Source organism: Zeus faber (assembly GCF_960531495.2).
Source record: "Zeus faber genome assembly, chromosome: 9".
Taxonomy (NCBI): Eukaryota; Metazoa; Chordata; class Actinopteri; order Zeiformes; family Zeidae; genus Zeus; species Zeus faber.
Genome location: NC_137197.1, coordinates 15,241,948 through 15,261,290, shown reverse-complemented (window position 1 = coordinate 15,261,290; position 19,343 = coordinate 15,241,948). Strand labels below are relative to the sequence as shown.

At 44.0% G+C, this 19,343-nt stretch overlaps 1 protein-coding gene across 1 annotated transcript in view; it reads left to right on the top strand.

Moving 5' to 3' along the window:
* Positions 1-19,343, top strand: part of septin4b (septin 4b) — a 42,749-nt gene that overhangs the window by 4,573 nt on the left and 18,833 nt on the right. Inside the window, exon 2 of the mRNA XM_080006939.1 lies at positions 531-538. Within this exon, the coding sequence (XP_079863065.1) occupies positions 531-538 (8 nt within the window). The remainder of the gene's footprint in view (positions 1-530; positions 539-19,343) is intronic.

Here is a 19,343-nt window from a genome sequence, read left to right as displayed (position 1 = left end):
TGAAGTTGAGGTGAGGATAATATCGCCGGCATTACCCCTAAATCCAGAGGCATTGCCCCATTTTATGGTGGGAACACGAGTACACAGACTTGAGAAGACCGAATTTTCAAGCAGTCCTGAGGGCTCCAAAAACTTGCGCACGCTTGCAATTTATTCACTTACGGATGCAGACCCGCGTTGGCACGTTTACTGAATTTTTTATTTCAGTTTTTGCTGTAGAAAATGGATTCATAATCCTGTCAGTAATAAACTTCAATATATTCAATATTTAACCATTATAAGGGCAGTTTTGGTCGCCGAGCATGGAAAAATGCGCCTTACACCAGTCCTTTTAACTTTAGTGGTGAGCTGTCATTTTGTGGTTTGTCATTTACATTTTGATTTCATTTGTTATCGTTCAGAGGTTGTTTGCTCAAAAGGTTGATGCTGTAAATAACACATTTCTTCCTCTCCCCCCATGTGCAACCGCTGCCACCTTGCTTTGGATTACGGAACCATCTTCCCCTGTCCCTTTGTGTTCTTCCTCCCAGATGATGAGGTAAGAAAATACCGTTTCTCACAAATCCTGCCGCTGTATGTGGAGTACGTGGAATCTTCTCAATGGCCGACTCAGCCAATCAAGGCGGGCCGAAGGCTGCACCTTACTTCATCATCGCTTGTGGGAAAACTCACTTTTTCGACGCTTGTGCACGTACATTTGGGTCCCCGATGGGACAACCCAGTCAGTTTTTTTTGTGGGCCCGCCTAGGTCAGAAAGCATGCGATTCAACAGGCCGTTCAGATTTGCCTCCCCCTTCTACGTCACGTGGGGGCTCAATAGATTAAGGCCGTCTGAGTGTCTCCGCTCACGGCTTGAGAGCCGCCTTTGCGAAGCGGCGCCATTTTCTTTCTCGCAAGCGCCGGACTCACTAGCGTTATGTCGAAGCTAAGAGCTAAGCATGGGAACTGCCCAAACAGTGACAAAACTACAGATGAGGGAAATTTAAAAGAGAATTTAAAAGATAATTGTGCCGGGTGTTTCTTTTGCCGTTTAGCACTGGCTGACGCTAACAGGTAATATATTAGATGTCATTTTCTGGAAAGTTACTGGCGTTACTTGCTGCAGGATCCACAGTAACGTTTACGGTATTCATTTGTTAGTTGAATGTCTGTCTGTTTGATGAACTCCCTCTTATCAACATTCTTAAATAACTGGAGAGTAAAATGAAAGACGAGCCAGAGAGCGGTATGGAGGCATGCTAGAATGGCTAGAATGCATAATGCAGTGGTATTTTCACCAAAAAAAACCTCAGACATGTTTTGGGGACCTCAGAGACTTACTGTATATCAACTTGTTGAAAAGGAGTATAAGTGGTGACCTTTAAACGTGTAGTTCATAGTTGAGCATCATTTACATTCAAAGCAGCAATAGGTGTTTTTGCACAGCAGGAACTTTTTCATAGTTCTAAGAACTTTTGGAAGAACCCTTCCCTTTTTTTTGTGTCCCCACTGCCGGAACTAGGAACGATTGTAGTTTTTAGAACGCTGATTTGACTGACCTTTTTAGCTCCTGCTCCAGGGCAGGTACTAACCTGCACAGGGGGAAGTTTCAGTGGTGTAAGTGCGCGGTGATTGGTCCAGAAGAGTCCACGGTCCCTCGGAGGGAGGACAGTCCACCCCGGCCAATCGCATCGTTCTGGGCCCCCGCCCAGTCCATGTGCTCTCCGCGGTTATAAAAAAAAAAATATATATTTTTTATTGTGGATGTATTTATTTAATCTATTTCATTTTTCTGCATGCGATGTCCCGATGCAAGCCCGTGCCTTACGAAAGTCGGAGCAAACTTTTAAATTGCACTTTGTAGATCTAATATGAGTGAAGCAACTGGATTGCTTATTTCTTGCTTCAATTTTGTTCAGAAACAGATTTTGCGTGGACTGAAGAGGTGAAATACATGAAATTGTATAGACTAACAACACGGAACTCTGCTGAAACCCTATTGGCTCACGTCACTTCAGAGTTCCTATTGGCGGCGCGAATGCAACCAGAAAAAAAGCCCTTGAAGGTATTTAGTTCTCCGGGGGCTTCCCCAGTTCCTAGTTCCCCTCAGGGAGTCCCCAGAACTGTTTGGTCCGAAAGCGCCTAATAATTCTGCTCTCAAAACTTGTTTGTGTGAATTCAAACAAGGTGTGTTCTGAAAACCCAGATTTTCTTGTTCCTCGTCTGGTCGAACGACTGAGGCCTCTTTACACTTGAAGGTGTGTCAAAATTTCCGTTGGCTTCTCAACGCGTTTGCCTTGCTGAGTTACTTTCGCTCAGCATATCTGTTTAAGTTATTCCGCGATTTTCTCCGAGCCGAGCTTGACTCGTTTGGAACAGCGGACCCATCCCGGAGGCTACCTTCGCGCCCCCGTTCCGTCCTCCGCCTCTCCGGTAGCGGCGGCGTGTCACCTTAGTGTCAAAACCAACTCTCTCCTTCTCTCTCCCCCGTCTCGCATTGCCTCCTCCCAAAGCCCCACAGCTGTGTTTGGTCTGGCCGACCGGGGATGAAAGTGCTGCGCGTTTGTTTTCAAGCTCCAAAATGTTCACATGGGGGTGGGGAGGACTGGATCTGCATGGGTGTGACATCTCTGGTTCCTTCCTCAGCAACATTCCAAACCTATGTGACAAAGCTTGCGTGTACAAAGAGGGAACACCTTGTGAGGATCTTTCAATGGGACGTGTTGCGCCGGTCCCGAAAAACACTTTTTGGTGGTTGGTGTCGTGGGTGGTGTCGTCTCACACGATGGATGGCCCGCTGCTGAAACTCTTTGGCACATCTGCTGCATAGATATCTTTTGTAAATTCAGCTGCTCGTCCTCTAAACACACTGAATGTGTCATTATTATTCTAAACTATAGAAATAATTCTCCGGTAACTCAAGCTGGGTAGAAAGTCTTGTCCACTGCATCCACACCCGGCGCTGAAAAACATAACAGATGCTGGGCGATGGGGTGTGGTTCGGAGAGAGTGGCTGCGGTTTCCTCTCACGAGCCTAAAAATGACATGCACACAGACACATTATGATGTCACTTTTTTTTTTTTTTTGCAGTGCCAGCTTTGGGAAGAGAATCAGAGTAATGGCGACCACAGTCCGAAAAAGCAGGAGGCTGTGCTGAATTTCACATTCTGTACAATAATGCCCCTAACGCACACACTCTCATACTTTGGTGCATTCCAATGTGGCTTTTACTGAACCAGCCATTAGCTCCCATGCTGCTTGCCACCGTACAGTAGCTGCACTGCAAGGAGCCATATACTTTAAACTTGCACTTTATTGCCCTATCCGTTTGCTAGCTCTTGCAGCCGTTGCCAGGATTTGTCTAATTCTTTTCTATGACACTTTGTGTGTGTGTGTGTGTGCGCGTGTGCGCGTGCGTGTCTTGCCTACAAAAAAATCTGCAGATTTTTGTGTGCCACACCCTTTTGTGCCATGACTGACTCAAGATCAGTGCGATCCGTCATCGTCACTGACAGCACCGCCATCTGAACCGATGGTGGTTTGCACAAAAACAATGTGCTGTATTTCTCTCAATACACAACTATCGGTAATCCAATTTATCTTGGTTAAGTAAAAATCTATTCAATTACAGGTAATTGGGACAGAACCCGTTGTGCTGCTGTAGTGCTGTTCCAAGTTCTCTACCGTTCTCCGACAATAATTCCAGCCAAATGTTTTGGAATGGAAATCCTGACCCAAAAACAACAGTGTCCAATGTTGACATTGATGCGTTCGATGATAAGTGGAACCTTCTATGCATGACATTGTCTCGCTAAATTAATCAATCAGTCCACTGCCCACAGTGAAACAATGGTGCCATTGTGCCCAGTGTGTCAGTGCTTGAGAGGCCTGTGTATCACTTGGAAGCCGACCTGTCGTCTTGTATAAGTTACCAGTTGTTTGGATGCTCCGGCCTAATTCTCTAAGCTTGTCGTGAGAAGTGCTGTGTGATGATGATGATGATGATGATTGTGGCTTCACAGAGGAGACGCAGACACTGGAGCTGTGGTTGTTGGGGCTTGAATTTGACATGTCACCCCGGGGCTTTCTACTGTTTGATTTGTGTGGTGGAAAATTGGGTTAGGGAGTAGGGACACTGATAGATTACAGCGACTTCTGTTTATCTAGACCCACCAAGTGAGGATTTCATTTTTTGTATTCTGTGGCGTTGCCGCTAAATAGTGTAAGGTATCGTTTTAGGGCTTTAATCCAGTTATCGTCATTTCCCGCTATGCTTTAGCCTACTATCATTTCTGTCCATTCTGACTGTCCTTCACTGGCTTCCAGTTAACTGTTGTAATTGTTACTGCCTCGCTCTTCTCTTCACATCCCTGATAACCTTGCTTGCTTTAATCACAGCTGCTGTCTTGTTTCTGCTGGGGCTGCACGCCGTGCACTAGAGCTAATCGCTCCAAGTCCCCATCTCTGCAGATGTCCCACACCAGTTTCTGCAAGCCCTTCAACCTTAAGCCCCAGAAGATTTTTTTTTTTTTTTTTTTTTTTTTCTTCGGTCAGAGGGCGACCCTAGACATTCCTCTAAAGCCACATCGAAGAAGCCCCTGCCAAATAAAGTCCCCCACCCGTTATTTGTACCAGCCCAGTTCTCATGGCCCCCACTGGGGTCCGAGCACTCAAATCTCTACACACCACAACTATGGGTATAACAGAACCCAAACCCAAAATGATAAGATAAGCCTTTATTAATCCCTACGGGGGTTCAGGGTTCAGGATTAGGGTAAGATTGTCTTAAGGGATGGGTGTTCGCAATAATCCCCGATGAGGTCAGTTGAACAAAATCTACTGTGACTAGGTAGAACAATCCATCCAAAGACAAAGTGTGCAGTTTTCTTGACAGGCGGGCGTTCAGATGGTTTAAGGATTATCCCGTCAGCATATGGTCAGCCCCGTGTTTCAAATGTGCTGACTCTCAGAAAAGCAGCTGAGGAGTTGTCTGCACAGTTGTTTATAGTGTTGTATTCTAATCTGATTCACCAGTATTCTTCTTCTCGATATTTTAAATCCCTGGTCAGGTCTGTGCAAGAGCATGGTTTTTCTGTGTCCACCGCTGTTCTCTTATACTCATGGGACTCCTAAATTCCTCCATTTGCCCTAGAATGTTTCGATATGTGGCATTCCAAGAATCTGTGCGAAAAAGATGCAATACAGTAGTTATGAACATGCTCTCTATGGCTTTTCCAAACATCGTACATGCAAAATGGGTATATAAGGACACTCCTTTACAAAATTCGGTGTATGTGGGGATCATCATCATCATCATCGACTATTGTTTGGAAGGGCAGACAGTAGCCCGGGCTGAAAGCCAACATGTACATGGAGTGAGGAAGTGTCGCGTGCAACATCAGGGACTGTGCAGACACATGCGCACGAACCTGAGAAAAGGCAAAATATGAGAATTGGTGTCAAAATAGTGAATCCCAAAAAAGTTCTGAATCTTTTGAGGAAGATGTTATGGCTTTTTGACAGAGCTCTACAATGGGGGGAAAAATATATCTGATTGTCGCTAATGATCAAACTAGTAATATAGATGATATATGATATTTGCCTTCTTGACAAAAGAAGGCAAAAGGTTTAACATTTCTAAACAATGATGTGGAACACAAAATTGTGGCATTTACCCTCTCTGACCTTCTACAGTACGCAGTTCTCATAAGTACGTTTATGTGATCAGAGATCAGTCGCAGATGACCTAATAAAGTGATTTAAGCTCTTATGCAACGTACGTCTTAGTAATCCCTCAGCAGTAGCTGACAATTCGGTTGGTAATTATTTTGGCTGCTTTGGATTTGCGTCCGACATCTGGGGATACAGACATGGGTGTTTTTAATTAGTGTGTTGGTGTGTGTGTGTGTGTGCGCATGCCCGCTTATTTCTTGAGGTGAGGTGACCGACTGCATACCCAGAACCAGCATGTTGCAGGCTAATGGTCATCAGCTGCCGTTCCTTCCATCTTCCCCTCTGAAACAAACACTTCCAGATGCGCTCATGAGGCTGCAGGACAGTGGGACGAAAAATTCCTGGCGCGTCGAAAGGAGGAGGAGGAGGGCGATTGCAGAGATCGGGAAGGTGATAAGTGAAGGACAGAGGGTGAAGAAAGGGTAGTTCTGGAGGCCCGGAAGGATGTCGCGGCTGTCTTTATGTGGATAATATTAAGGGGCGGCTTAAATAAATATATTCTGTATGAAGATGTAGTAGTGTCTTAGAGAAAGCTGAATGGAAAATCTAACTCTGCATTGATTATATCTTCCCAAGAGGTTGTTTTCTCTTCAGTTAGTCTCGCCACCAAACCACTGACTTGCCCATATCTAGACTATATAAACACTCTCCGACAAGTATTATCCATACAAACTATTAATTATTATGATGAGATAAACGCACACACGTGCACAAAGACATAACCGATTGAGATCCATGTGCTCGGGTGTATGTAAAACATGGAATGTGTTTTCGTGCCGTGACATGATTATGATAACATGATGGATCGCATGCAGAGGAGACGGCTGAGAGTGAAGACGTTACTGCGAGATTCAGGGAATGTCACTGTAAATGGAATTTGTGTTTTGCGGTTTTTTTTTTTTGGACTTTATAACCACCTTGTGGGTGTTTATGTGCATGCCCTCATTTTTGTTTGCTCTCCTCTATGCGACTGTATAGCTGTGGGTCAACCATGTTATTTAAAGGCCCCTGTCACCTTCATTTTAAACTCTTGTTAAACATACATTGACTGACAACAGTGATAGACTGACCAAATAAAACCCGCTGCCACTTATCCAATATTTATGTGCAGGAAATAGATTGAAGTATCATATTTCGCAGCAGACACCAGGTGCCCTTTAATGAATGTGTGTTGATGGATGAGTGGTGAATGCTGGGTATCAATTTTGGTGTGTGTGTGTGTGTGTGTGTGTGTGTGTGTGTGTGTGTGTGTGTGTGTGTGTGTGTGCGTGTGTGCGTGTGTGTGTGCGTGCGTGCGTGCGTGCGTGCGTGCGTGCGTGCGTGCGTGCGTGCGTGCGTGCGTGCGTGCGTGCGTGCGTGCGTGCGTGCGTGCGTGCGTGCGTGCGTGCGGTTTCGCGCAAGCGTAAAGCAGATGACTCACAGTGAAGGCGTCTTTGAATCGCTGTCAAATTTTCTGCGCTTTTGCAATTTGTGCAAAGCGACATAAAAAATGATTATGAACATCATTATATTGTATTATATTATACAGTCTGAGTTTTTTTTTTTTACTTAGTGCTGCATAATTTAGAATTTGTAGAATTTTTGGAATTGGTGATTCATTTGGAAACGGTGGAGTGGGTGATGGGGTCTGGGAAGGATCACAGGAACTGAGTGGACGCAAACATGTGCATTTCATTGAAGGATGAAAGCACAGACATGCAGCTCCTGCTTCCCTTCTAGACCCACCGCCGCCCCGCCCCCCCCCCCCCCCCCCCCCCCACCCCAAAAAAAACCACACACACACACTAACACACTTTCCAATTTTAATTGTCAAAACGCCCGAAACTTCAAATTATTGAAATGTACAGTACAACAACATAAACAAACTCATAAAACCAACTACAATCCCGTCACACATGCAGACAGTAAAACTGAATAGAAAACGCACTTTCTCATGAAATGTTTTTTTTTTTTTTTTTATAGTTGTGACCTAAGCTGCAGCGCTCGGTGTTTTTAATTACAGGTGTCTATCGTCTGTGTATGTGCGCGCATATAATCTCCACAGGTTAAGCGGAGACAGCTCAGGGAGGACACATTAAACACTTTTTTTTTTTTTTTTTTTTTTTTAACATATATTTTAGAGTAGTATCCTATTATTTACAGGGTATAATCGGCTAATGACTTCCTTATTTTTTACTGTTTGGAAACCTCTTCCAGTCTCTTTTTAGAGTCCTGCTCATTTTGGAGGGTACTTGAAAAACATCCGGTAGCTGCAGCAGACCAACAGGTTGCCACGGGCAACCTTTTTATAGGGTGACATACCCTCACAGAGATTTTTTTTTTTTTTTTTTTTTTATAAATCTAAACCAGCCTCTGAATTAAGCTTGTTTTGGTTTAGTCTCAGCAGCGCCTTTTGTTAATAATTCTGTCAAAGCATTTCTCCGTAACGGTGTTATTGCATTTTCATACGGAAAACGTTTGGTTGTTACGGTGATATTTATTAATTATTGCCGGCAGCCGTGAGTGTAAGATCATCACAAAAATAACTGGTGAAGAAGCTTTCTGATCAGACTGATGTTGTTCTATTATGACGATGCACCCAGTTTCACCCACATCCCCCCCATCTATAAACAGTACATATCAAGAAACTCATTAATACCCTTTTCTGAATATATTCGTCGGTAACGATGTCATTAAATTGGAGGGTAGATCCATTTCTCTGAACTGCAGCGGATGAAGATATGCAGTATTCTTACAATCTTACCTCAGGGACACCTCTACCATCTCACCTCAGTGTGTGTTTGGGTGTATGTTCAAAAGGTTTTTGTTCAATGAGAAAACGGGTTGACCTGGAAATGTCCGTAGCTTTGAGATGCGATTTGGGGAAAACAAGTACGATTTTCCACTTCTGTTCCAAGGAATTGGGAAGCCTCACGCAGTTTCTCATAGTCTTCCTCCTCTGTTTCTGCGCATTCAGGAATGTGGACTCCCTTGCACCTGTTCCATAACTGACACGGTGCGACAGAGTGGCACATGCCAATCTGCATTCTGTGGTATTTATGTTAACTGGAAATGTGGAGAATTTTAAGAGTGCCGGGGGGAAGTGTCAGACACTAATGAGGACCTTTTAATTGAAGACATTTCCTTTGATTATTGAATGTTTTTTAAATGGCCTTTTTTTCTGAATGCAATTATCTACACAATGCAGATCGGAGAGTTGTGCCAATTTGCTTATTTACAGCAAGTTCATTGTCATCGTTAAGTACTAAGTACTGTAGATTGTTTTTGCAATTTTCTCCTCAAGGCAAAGCGTAATGGAGGGAGAACAATAAGATGGAGCTCTGAGGTCATGGTTATCTAAAACAACAGTTTTGCTTGAGTCAGCCAATGTTGGCAGTAGGACTGTCTTGGAAGTCTTCTTCTCTCAAAGACCATGCATTTCAGTCCCACGAGATAGAGATAGAACTTCCCACCATCACATCTCCCAGATTGATGTGTGGTACTGAGAGGCATTAATCACAATAAACACAGGGAGTGATTTTTATAGCAACCGGTAACTTTAAAATAGTCAGAAAATCTCAGAAGCCGCGCCTGAGGTGTTTCTGGACCCCTCACCAAGCTTGATTTACAGCTTCTGCGCTCATCCGAGCTGCAGTCCACCATAACACCCTGAGGACCTTCCTGGAAGCTCCGCTGCGAGCGTGTTGAAAGTCCTGTGGAGGCCAAACCCCACTTGGCCGGTCTTGAATGAGCGCTGTATTTACGGCATCGCAGCGCCGCTATCTCGCATTGCTGTCTGCGCCGGGCAGCGTGCCGGGAGGGGTGCCCCCTTGTCCTCAACATTACCATTAGAGGGATTGTAGGAGGACTTGTGTGTTGTCATGTTTCAGGCATACCATTCTTTTTAAGAGGCAGAGTTGTTCTCAGAGGAGTTACAGATATAGATAGCTTGCTAGAATGTGCACGCCGATAAACTTCGCTGAAACTTGCTATTCTTGGCATGCATTGTACTTAACGCATTTAGCAGGAAGGTTCTCATCGCGGAAACTGCAAGCATTCTTTCCCCATGTTATTCATCTTAGCGCACATTTAACTCTTGGTAAATCTATCCCCTTGCATACTTTACATTACTACATCTTAAACTGCAGTGGGAGCAGTCGTTGAGCGACAATTCCCGAATGAGTCTGCAGCGCGTTGAGAAATGCTGGAGTATTTCTTCTTTCTAATCAACAGTCCAGCTACAGTAAAAGGAGCCCGGCCCGTTAAGTGAGGTCTGCTTGCTGACTGGGTAGACTTGGGCTGGTGTCTGAGCTATTAATAGAGTTAGCCTGAGAATTTAGGCTTTGGGTCAGCAATCAGATTCCTGCTCCCAATGTTCTTCGGGGATGGGAAGCCCCTCCTTCCTTCAAATTGCATGTTTTAGATCTAACTTATGTATTCTCGCTTGCCCTCATGCATCTGTTGGGATGCAATTCCTATCTTTTTGTTAAAGAATTTGCCCAAAAGCTGTACTTAGCGTTTTTATGCGTTCCACATAGTGGAAAGTACAGGCACACGTGACGTGTTCTCCTTGACTAAAATAAATCAGACCTTTTTAATTTATGAGGTGAAGCCTTTCAAGCAAGTTCAATGTGTGCTTCAAGTTAGCCGTGAAAAGAGGGGAGTATAGTGTTTTTTAAGGAAAATATATATTCCTATTTAGAAGTGCACTGGTGCCTGGCACACTCAAGTTACAGGTCTTTAAGCAATATATCGCCTGTGCTAAAGTTACCCATTCAAAATCACCTAATAGTCATTGTGCTTTATGTTGGTCACTTATGAAATAGTGGACCTTACCACATCATTGGAGTTATTTTTATATGTCTCAGTGTGGTTATACCTGACAGAAATGTGAATAGCAGTGCTTAAAAACTCATAAATTGCATAACCCCCCGCAATTATAACTTGTAAAAATGTCTTCTAGAAACCTGTTTTTAAAAGGTAAAGTTCAGATGGTATTTGAAATAGTTGAAATAGTTGCAGCCCTCTTTTATATTCGAGCCACGGCCAACTGGAATATTGCGTTTGACTTGCCACAGACTGGACAAAGAAATGCTTTGGCAGCATATCATGTACCGTTGGCAACCGGAGCATCAATGAACATAAACACACACAGACCCGCTGCTAGAATTTAACACCTCAAACGTATATACAGTATACACATCTTATACGGCGAAGCCAACGTTAGGCCCAAAGCCTTGGGAGGACGACCACTACAATTAATTTTTCCCCCAAGCTCTCTGAAGGCTTAGTACTCTACGGTCACAGATGGCCTGCCACGAACCCCATCCACCAGATTATGTTAGTCACTGACTGTCCCCCTTTCATCACCAGGGTTCAAGCCCTGATCTGCTGTGCGCTTAATGGCAAATCATGCAGCCACTCAAAGCTACAGAGTCGGAAGGTTGCGCAATCTTTTTGTGTAAAATCGTATGACAGATGGTTTACAATGTGAAGGTGTTTGCAGTTATTTCACTTGGTCATCGCTATACGATTGATTTTCACCGAAACAAATCTGATATTGTAGTTATTAAATTTACTGTATTGCTTATGATGTTAGGTTAATTTTTATTATGAGATTATGAGATAAAAATTACAACATTGCATTTGTCTCATCTCCTTGTATTTAAAAATGCGTTTTCACTACGATTTAAACAGCAACCAGTAGTCTTTTCATATCTAATTGTATATACACTGCAATATGTGGAATGTAAATCTGATTGTTTGGGTGACTGGGATTATACATTGAACATCTGGTGGTTGAACTTTTTGAGTGCCACGCAGTATGTGTGGCGGCGGAGTTTTATCGAGCTCTCCTCTAAATGTTGTCGTATTAGAGATGGGGGTGGGGCCGGTTGACAAACTGAATTCCTTTTTGTAAGGCATGACACATATATGGATGTAATTGTGTCATACACATACTGTATATACATTTTTTGTGAGTTTATTTCAGCGCAGGATCAGCAGTCCATCTATCTGCCACATTTGCAAGACAAAATCCTGGTCTTGCAATTGTTGCCTGTAGAAGATAAGGAAAGGAGAGCCAAAAACCAAATCTCGCTCTCTCTCTGGTTTCCCTGTGGAAGAAGGACCACGCCACTCAGTCAGAACTCCAAGGCTCTCTATGCCAAGTCTCCAAGGAAGAGGTTACCTTGAGGCCAGGTTGAATCCCGTTTATCTCCATCTCTATCTCTCTGCAGCTGTGTGAGGACTGTGTGTTGGGACCTGGCAGCAAAACAGGTCATTGGTGTAAAGACAGACAGGCAGTGTGGACCGCTGGACAATCTAAACGGAATTAGGCAGGAAATAAGAAGTTTTTCTTTTTTCTTCTTTTTCCTCAAAGCCGGTCATAAACGCTCTCGGATGGGGGGAAATCATCAAGTTTTACAAGGCAGACAACTTTGGATTGTCTCCTCTAGACGGTCCTTTCTATTGAAAGGTTGTCATGGCAGTCACTGACATGCCCTAGGCAGCTCGGTGGCTTGTAAAATGCTTTTGCTGTTTTGTTTGCAGGTAGCCCGGGTGTCCAGCCCACGTCAAAATGTTTAACTTATATTCCCTGCATTTCCTAGCTATAACCTTACAAGTCAACAGAGCATTAGTTGCATTGAACTGTTAAATTAAGATTGATGTCAAATGATATTTTTCTTGAATGTAATGTTTATGATTGATACGGAATGGGTTTACTGGGTCTGTCAAGTAATTGATTAATGTCACGCTAGACACTGCAGGAGACCAAGCTTCTCATTCAATTCCCCTTTTAACTTCTTTTAACTCGTGTCTCTGCATGACGGCACATTACTAATGCAATATATGCTCTTTGCTCTAAATCGGATTCCTTAATCATGCAGCTTTTTTTAGAAACCAGCTGCATGAATTATTTTGATGCTTTAATTGCACATAGGCTCCTCCTCATTAGTTAAAAGGAACGTGGACAGGGCCCAGTAGGAATGGTTAAACTAGACCTTTGGTGCGGGGGAGAAAAAAAATTCTTACCATTTTTGCCAATGCAATGTTGGGGCAGAGAATAAAATCAAGGGAGAACGTCGCTCCCTACTTCTTTCTGTTGGAAGACCCAGGGATGCTTCAGAGGGAATACTTGTTGCACTAACTTGGACACTGACGACTACACCATCAAACACTGTCACTTTCTCCCACTGGTGCTGTCCTGTCCATGTATATTGCGAGTGAGCGGGCTATGCCCAGTCTAAATAAATATCATGCCCCACTGCATGTACCCAAACTCCTCAGGGAAGCAGTTAGCCAAACAAACTGGAGGTGACAGCCCTTTGCTCAAAATGAAGAGCACAGTAGTTACAGTTCATGTCAACGCATAAGAAGGCTCCAGTGACCACCTGTTTTTAAACGATAACTTCAAGTTTATTGCTCAGTCCGCCTTTCAATAACCCCTAAATCCTCATACTCCTCATATCGCTTCCTCATATTTTCAGAGATGGATTCCTGGTCTTAAAATGAACATGAACTCATTTCAGTCAATATGCTGTAGACTCTCAGGAGTCTGTTTTGATTCAGATGATCAGTTTGTATTACTTCCGCACGTGATGTCAAAGGAATAAAATGGTTTTTTTCTGAGCAAAGCCATGCGTAGCACATAAATGCTAAAGAATTCACGGTGGAAGACCACTCAAAATCTGCAACCGCGTCCAATGCGAGAATATCTATGAGCAGACACCAGGTTCATTTGAAGGTCAAAGCAGAATTAAGTTTCAATTTAGTGTGAAAAGATCCCTCAGAGACATGGTAATGTTGTACCTCTTGCTATTGGTAGAGACTGTGTTTGGCAGAAAATGTCTTTAAAAAAAACTAAGTTGACCCCTTTTGAAGTACACTCAATTACTAGAAACTCAAGCAGTTCCAGATCAATGAGATCTCATCAACAGTGATGGAATCCTATCCAACACTTTGTTATGGTAGTATGTGAATTCTAGTTTTTGGCGCCTTAGTTCTTTTATTTATTTAAACTGCAGGACAGTAGACACAGTAGAGGAGACTCAGGACATAGAGCTCCAGGAGCATTTACCGCCGGACCAGCATGGGCACACGAGAGAATCTGGAAAGCCTAAACAACCAAGTATTTCCTCAACTTCAGTATAGCGGCTTTCCCTCATTGTACCATAATCCTCATCATCAGTACGGCTACGTGGTTGATATATTCTATATGTATGAATATTCGTATCCAAAGTGTCACTTGTGTTTCCTTGTCCATCGTCTATTTTACTGGTGCAAGCTTGATCTCTGGTGCAAGCGCCCCTTCCCCTGCCCTTCATCTGACCTTCACAATCCTAAATTCCCTCTTTATCGTTCATCATTTCCTCGCCGTCCAGACGGCTCCTTGTTGTGAGCACTTTCTGCCTGACAAAGGCTGTCTCAGGCTGCATATGTGTAATACTCGGAAGCTCTGCTGCAGCTGCAGTCACAGAAGATTGTTATTGTTGCGGCATCCTCAAAGCCGTTCACTGTCCCCGTCCTTCGCCGAGGATAGGCATCTATTTGTCTTGGCAGTCCAACAGCATCTCATCTGTGTTGTCGTGAGTCTGAGGGTGCTTTCACACTTTACACTGTTTTGGTCCCTTTTAATCGCACCGCGGTGCGATTACCCTCTTGGTGCCGTTCGTTTGGAGATGTGAGAGCACGCGTTCGAACCCATCAATCGAACTATGAACAAACCTCCAGAAAAGACGAGACTCGGTTCCGGTTCCAAGTGAACCAAGCTCTGGTTCGTTACATGCGAGAACGTAATCAGGCTTGATATAGGACCTACAATAGGAGGCAAACCAAATACAGTGCATTGTGGGTTGAAAAAGAATGTTGACACTTGTGTTTCCACTGTTCTTATTTGGTTGGAACACTAAATCATAATAATTAAGGCTGCGATCGTAATCGCAATACGCTGCTATATGTGAATGTATGTCTGTATATATGTATGTATATGTGTGTGTGTGTGTGTGTGTGTGTGTGTGTGTGTGTGTGTGTGTGTGTGTGTGTGTGTGTGTGTGTGTGTGTGTGTGTGTGTGTGTGTGTATAACAAAATGAATATTTGATCCACACCTCGCTTTCATTTCCAGTTTCATGCAGACGTTTGGAGTCCTGCTTGTGTTATTGCTTTTAAGTGTTTGTGATTCACGCTGTTACAATGGAAGATGACATTGACGTCACCGCTGATCGGATGAATTTTCCCTCATAAATATTCTGTCCAATAGATGAACGACCTGTACGGCCGCGTGTGATTTGTTTACAAATTTTGGTTCGCTTAACACGGGACCATGTGAACGGCAAACTCTCCACCGAATGGAAAATGCAAGTCGCAACTCTTGAATCGGGACCAAATCTAGAGAACTACAGTATAGGTGTGAGAGTGCCTTAAAGCCAGGCTACCTAATAGATCTCTGCACTCTACAGGCATGTTATCAGACTGGCTCATCCTGCCAAGGGCAATACACACCAGCTGTGGAATCCTTGTATTTCTGCTTCTTTCTTTTACATTGACAAAAGCCGATGCCCTCTCTGATTATCACTGTCAACTCGCCCGGTAGATGCAGTACTCAATGCAGGTCTTTACCAGGAGGCTCATTTGTTTGGAATGGAATGGAATACACACATTCCCAAATCCAGTTTGTCCCTGTCTTGAATTTGCGTGTCGTGAGGGTCATGCGTGTCTGGCAAGTTGGCTCTGATACTGATGTCAGAGGGACCAGTGACTGCTGCCACTGCTGCTGCTGCTGCTGGTGGTTGTGTGCCTGTATGAAACCACTGCTGGCAGGCAGATGTTGAGTGTTTTCCTTCCAGCTGTTTAGATTGTGGTTGTAAACCTTATAGGTTGAGCAAATACATGGTAGATGGACTTGTAAAGCCCCTATGAAGAAGGCTGTTGTGCTCAAACTGCATTGCATGTGTGGGGTCTCATGGTGCAATCGCTGCCATCACACAAATCAGCTGGCAAGACATCAAGGTGTGTGTGTGTGTGTGTGTGTGTGTGTGTGTGTGTGTGTGTGTGTGTGTGTGTGTGTGTGTGTGTGTGTGTGTGTGTGTGTGTGTGTGTGTGTGTGTGTGTGTGTGTGTGTGTGTGTGTGTGTGTGTGTGTGCGGTGTGTGTGTGGCCACGTGTTTTGCGGTTTGCCGGCCTTTTTTGGTGTGTGTGTGCGTTTTCATGTGGATCTTGGTGTTTTTGAGCACTGGGTTTAGAGAAGCGGGTTGCATCCAGGGGGAGGAAAATGGAGAGAAAGATTAGGGGGAAGAGGACAATTAAGTCAAGTTTATGTTTGAGCCCAGGCTGGAGCAGCTCCACCCCGGCAGTCACCGTCAGTACTTACTGAGGTTACAAGTCACGTACTGAGAATCGGTCTTTGAAATCTTAGTCCTCTATCTAATTAGATTGACTTAAATGCTTATTTCCAGATATGTTATCTAAATTGTGGATACAATGAAAAGCTTGTACTTAAACATAAAAGAAAACGCACACATGGTTTTTAAATTCATTTGACTGGAAAATAGGCAGACTGCCTAAATACCTGTTGAAATGCTTCTTGTAAACGGGTGCCATGCAGGCAATTCGAGTGGGTTATTTAGAGGCTGAATTATTTTCTAAAGAACGTGTTCATCATTTAAAGGCGTGGCTGTCTAGAGGCTCTTGAGTCAGTACAATAGCTTTCAACCCCAGGGTTTAGAATCACTTGAAAACGTTAAAGGTCACTTCCAGACCCGACAAGGAGGAGCTTTGTAATAGTGAGCGCCCTGGGAGTTCCCATGTGGTGTCTAAGGTGTCAATCACAGGCAAACATATTATGGGTTTTCTGCCTGCTACTCAGTTATTCCATTAAGGACATAACCATCATTCAAGTGAACCCTCAGTCGGGTGTGTCGCTAGGGAGGTTACCCGTCGGGTTAGGGAGCAAGGTGGATGAGTGACAAGTTCAAAACAGATCGTGGCAGGTGGAGGAAGAATGGGCCTTTGCACTTGCCGTATATTTGTGTTATTGTGTGTGTTATTGTTATTGCTTTTTTTTTTCAATTTTTTTTTTAGTCTATGAAGTTAACATCCATATTTATATTGTAGCTTTTTGAATATTTTAAGCTTAGGTCCTATGCTGTTTTTAACCATTGGTTGTAAACTGAACTTGTCTAATTTATTGTCTCTTTAAAAACAATGTCATTGACAGGTTTATTGTGTTGGTTTTGGGGGGTTGGTGGCTGTTGAATTATAGCCACTAATGTGTTTTTATCTAATAAAGTTGAACTTGTTAACAAGGCATTCCATGTACTCAACACCCTGGGACAGACATGGGGGAGTTACTGTCTGTTCTGTCTACAGGATGTTGTTGTTGTAATCATTTTTAAGTCTATCTGTACCCCACTCAGAATTTGTCGGTTGGATCGGATTCGGCTGTTTATTTGCCACCGCCGGCGGAGGACCAGTACAGCTCTTCCTATAGGCGAGGTAGGCGGCCGCCTAGGGCGCCATCCCGAGGCGGGGCACGGAGAGAGACCAATCAGGGCACATTTTGCGTACCCGTCTCCCTCTCCGACGGCACAGACCATGCGCGCGCCAGAGATGGGGTCGCCGCACCAAAACGGTGTGCGTTCATTTTACTTTGAGTCTCCTTATGGAACGATACAGGATCGTATGGAACGAAACCGTGCGCGTCGGGGACACTTTCTTCATGACTCTCACCCCGATCACCCCCTCTTCCATGCATTGTGTACAGTAAATAATCTTGACGAGTCTATGAGTCGTGCCCCGAGCCGGGTCCGTGTCGACGATCCATACATATAAAGATATATTTATGATTCACCTTATTTATTATTCCTCATTGGAATGTTATCCCTGTGCATTTCAGAAGCTCCTATCTGGTTTATCCTGTTATTGTAATGCACACTGACTGGGGGGGGGGGGGGGGGACAAAATGACTGCTCAACTTGAAGAATCTCCGTCGACTGACAGGTTTCTGACTGATGACTCGACCCGTCGACTTTCAGGCGACAGCCTGTCAAATCCACGTCTGTCCTGTTGTAAGATGCTGAAAATGTTTGCCGCCCTACATTCTTGTCACACCCTTGGGTGTTATGGTTGTGTGGTTAATAACATTGTTCTTGAACCTTCATGTCATGATCCTTTGTTGTGATGAGCTCTTGGCATTTTCAAAGGGCATTTCCAAAATGGAATTCATTTCTCCAAAAGCCAGGCGTTCCATTTTAACAGCAAGACAGGCACACCTTAGTCAAGTAATGTCACTGAATCAGTTCAGTGTAAAAGGGCTGTGAGACTATGGCAAGCTGTATTTTACAAAATAAATAATTGCGTGAGTTCAAAAATCAATTACATTTTCCAAGTCATTTCACAAAGCAGTGATTTTGACAGTAGATACCGTCTTTTTTTTCTTCTTTTTTTTTTTTACTGGTGAAAAACCATTAACTTGCAGTGTGGGAAAAGGGAGCATCACCAAATGAAGAAAGGATGAGAAGGTGTTACCTCATTCAGTCTCAGCTTATTTAAGTACATAGGGGCCTTTACCAGCACAGGAAGTCTAGTCTAGTCCAGACGCTGACATCATCTGTCCTATTGAATGTGATTAACATACAATGCCATCACTGTTAGAGCTGCGGCCCTTCACTCAGTCTTGACCCTTGTGGGTAACATTTTGAAAGGGCCTGCGCATGCCAGAAACCACACACGGCGGTTTGTTGTAATGTGGGCGATAGACGCACTGGAATTCTGCAGGTTTGGCCAGACGGCCCCACTGACTTCCCTTCCACCGGCCGTGCAGAGTTCACAGCCCACCAGATGTTTGGTCTGTTGTAGCTTTTCTCCTAATAGGTGTTGGTTTTCCTTTACTCTGTTTGCGTGCCAGCACTCAAAATACACACTGGAATCACCTTTCCAGACTCGATCAAAGGAAGCCCATTTGTTCTCTGGTGGGAAGGGAGCTGCCAAGCGCCAATATTAAACTGCAGTTTTGGGGGTCAGTGAAAAGCAATAGACATAATAACTCCTGTTTTTCAGCTCCGGATGATAGCTTAGAGTAAATAGGAGAAGTTATTCAGATGTTAAGTTCTAACATATAATCATGCGTAGTCAGCTTGTCGAAAATATACTGCATATCTGATACACTCTAAAACGCTGTTTGGCATTATAAACGTCTTTCAATTTTAGGCAGGTCATGCCGTAATCCATCCATGCAGGCTTAACTGCCAGCGATTGAGATCAGGCCGTTCTACTAACTGCGCTCTTGGTGCATATGATGAGATGAAGTGGTGCAAACAACCCTAAATTTTAACGCTTACCATTCATACATTCCATGAAGCCACAGTCAAGCTTTTTGTTTTCCTTTTTGTTTTCCTTTTTTTAATTTGCCATGTGACTTATTGTCGTAGCTCCTAGGAGGCATTGGCAAAACAAAACGTGGCTAAAATAAGCTCCCGACAGCCTTTAGCCTTGCTGGAAGTCACAGCTCTTGCGTGGAGGTCTCATTTGTCTGTGTGCCCTGTGCACAGCGGGCCACTTCCCCGCTTGGGAAGAGGCCGTGCTACACACGCAGACACGGTAACGACAGTAGCAGTCGCGGATGGCACAGTCTAAATGCAGACGTGGTGTTAAC